We start from the raw sequence: 2405 nt of genomic DNA on the forward strand, positions 1-2405 counted from the left end.
GCTGATCCCTCAGAGGAAAAAAATAGGTAGGGAAATTCAACTAAACCTTATTACATTTAAAGTGGAAGTCTGCTTTTAATATCCAAGTATTCTGACCCTTTCAGCTAGGAGACTATGGGAGGTAGGAAGTGGGGGCAGCACTAGGCATCTCTAACAAGAGCAAAGTGAAGGTGTTGAGGTGATAGAGGAGGTCGACCAGTAAGGTGTGGTTGGGGGTGGGAAAATATTCACATAGACAGGTAGAAACATTCCCATGGGACTTTGCAAGTAAGTGATTTAGAACATTTATGTTGTATAAATGAATACCCCCTCCTAGGACATCTCACTACAGCAACTCATGGATCCAGAAGCTGGGATCAATAGGACAGCTGTCACCGAGTTCATTCTACTGGGCCTGGTGGAAACAGAAAAGCTACAGTCCATGCTGTTTGTGCTCTTCTTCTTTGCCTACCTAGTCACAGTTGGGGGCAACCTCAGCATCCTGGCAGCCATCTTGGTGGAACCCAAACTCCACACCCCCATGTACTTCTTCCTGGGGAACCTATCAGCGCTGGACATTGGGTGCATCACTGTCACTGTTCCTCCCATGTTGGATCGTCTTGTGTCCCACAAGCGTACAATTTCCTATGATGCCTGCCTCACACAGCTCTTCTTCTTCCATCTGTTGGCTGGAATGGACTGCTTCCTGTTAACAGCCATGGCCTATGACCGATTCCTGGCCATCTGCCGGCCTCTCACCTACAGCACCCGCATGAGCCAGACAGTCCAGAGGATACTGGTGGCTGCGTCCTGGGCTTGTGCCTTCACCAATGCACTGACCCATACTGTGGCCTTAACTACCCTCAACTTTTGTGGACCCAAAGAAGTGAATCACTTCTACTGTGACCTTCCCCAGCTCTTCCAGCTCTCCTGTTCCAGCACCCAGCTCAACGAGCTGCTGCTCTTCGCTGTGGGTTTCATAATGGCAGGAACCCCTGTGGTTCTCATCATCAGCTCCTACATCCACGTGGCAGCTGCAGTCCTGCGAATCCGCTCAGCTGAGGGCAGGAAGAAGGCATTCTCCACATGCGGCTCCCACCTCACCGTGGTTTGCCTTTTTTATGGGACAGGCATTTTCAACTACATGCGTCTGGGTTCAGAGGAGGCTTCAGACAAGGATAAAGGGGTTGGGATTTTTAACACTGTCATCAACCCCATGCTGAACCCACTTATCTACAGCCTCAGAAACCCTGATGTGCAGGGTGCTCTGAGACGAGTATTTGTGAGAAGGCAGTGGCTGACCTGAGAAGTGACAGGATTCCTCCTTTCCTGCCTTTTCTGGACAGGAAACTTTGCCATGAAGGCAACAATCAATTAAAAATGGTCCATAACCATTTTCCCTATCTCTTAATGCCTGAAGATTGGTGTTATGTGTTTGTCCTACAAGGAGACCCTGCATAATTCAATCATTTACCCATTCAATAAGTACTTGTTGAATTACTTCTATAATTCAGACTGTCTTTGAAGAAATTGATGGTCAGAATAGACAAAAGTCCCTTGACTCGTGAAACTCACAGGCTGTAAAATTCAGCAAGATTTATTTAAACACCACATATAGTGTATCACACAGTGACACTGCTATAAAGAAAAGCAAGGGTGAGGGCTATAAAGTTAGATACTGCCAAGCAAGGTACCTGGGCACGTGGCTACCTTATTTTTTACTATGCCCACTTTCTGGGTGGAGTTGAAGCCCCAGAAGCCCTGTATGTCTGGGATCAATGTCACAAGGGATATTGGAAATGGAAGGGGACATTGTAAATTGGAAAATTCCATTTGGTTCATCACAGCTAAAGTATCTAAAAATGTCACTGTAAAGTTTCCTTCTGGTGGGTATATAAGATTCCCTTCAGACCAGAGTGCAGAAAGTTTTCTTTAAAAACAACAGGCCCGGGCTGGGGATGTGGCTCAAGCGGTAGCGCGCTCGCCTGGCATGCGTGCGGCCCGGGTTCTATCCTCAGCACCACATACAAACGAAGATGTTGTGTCCGCCGAGAACTAAAAAATAAATATTAAAAAAAAATTCTCTCTCTCTCTCTCTCTCTCTCTCTCTCTCTCTCTCTCTCCCACTCTTTCTTTAAAAAAAAAAAACAAAAAACAAAAAACAAAACAAAACAAAAAAAACAACAGGCCCAGGACCAGGGATAATCTCACCCAACTTAGCCTTTCACTTCAAGAAGATCAGTTCCTTTCTCCACTGTCACATAAGAATCTCATGGATGTTTAGGGGACAGGAACAGTGTAGATAAGGAAAAACTCCACAGAATAGAAATTACATTAATGTACACATGGTCCATATTAAGATCAAAAAATAATGACCCATCTCCACCCCTTGTCATGTATTTTTATCTATTTGATAGGTCACCTTC

The 2405-nt window shown here is 45.4% G+C and overlaps 1 protein-coding gene across 1 annotated transcript; it reads left to right on the forward strand.

The window, feature by feature from the left end:
• Positions 1-252: 252 nt before the first annotated feature.
• On the forward strand, positions 253-1285 carry LOC308636611 (olfactory receptor 3A2-like; the record flags this gene model as incomplete). The annotated part of the gene is made up of 1 exon (XM_081272191.1): positions 253-1285. The coding sequence occupies exon 1, from the start codon at positions 338-340 to the stop codon at positions 1283-1285; it is 948 nt and encodes a 315-aa protein (XP_081128317.1). The 5' UTR covers positions 253-337.
• Positions 1286-2405: the final 1120 nt, after the last annotated feature.

Source organism: Spermophilus citellus (genome assembly GCF_964194105.1).
Source record: "Spermophilus citellus genome assembly, chromosome: 17".
Lineage (NCBI taxonomy): Eukaryota > Metazoa > Chordata > Mammalia > Rodentia > Sciuridae > Spermophilus > Spermophilus citellus.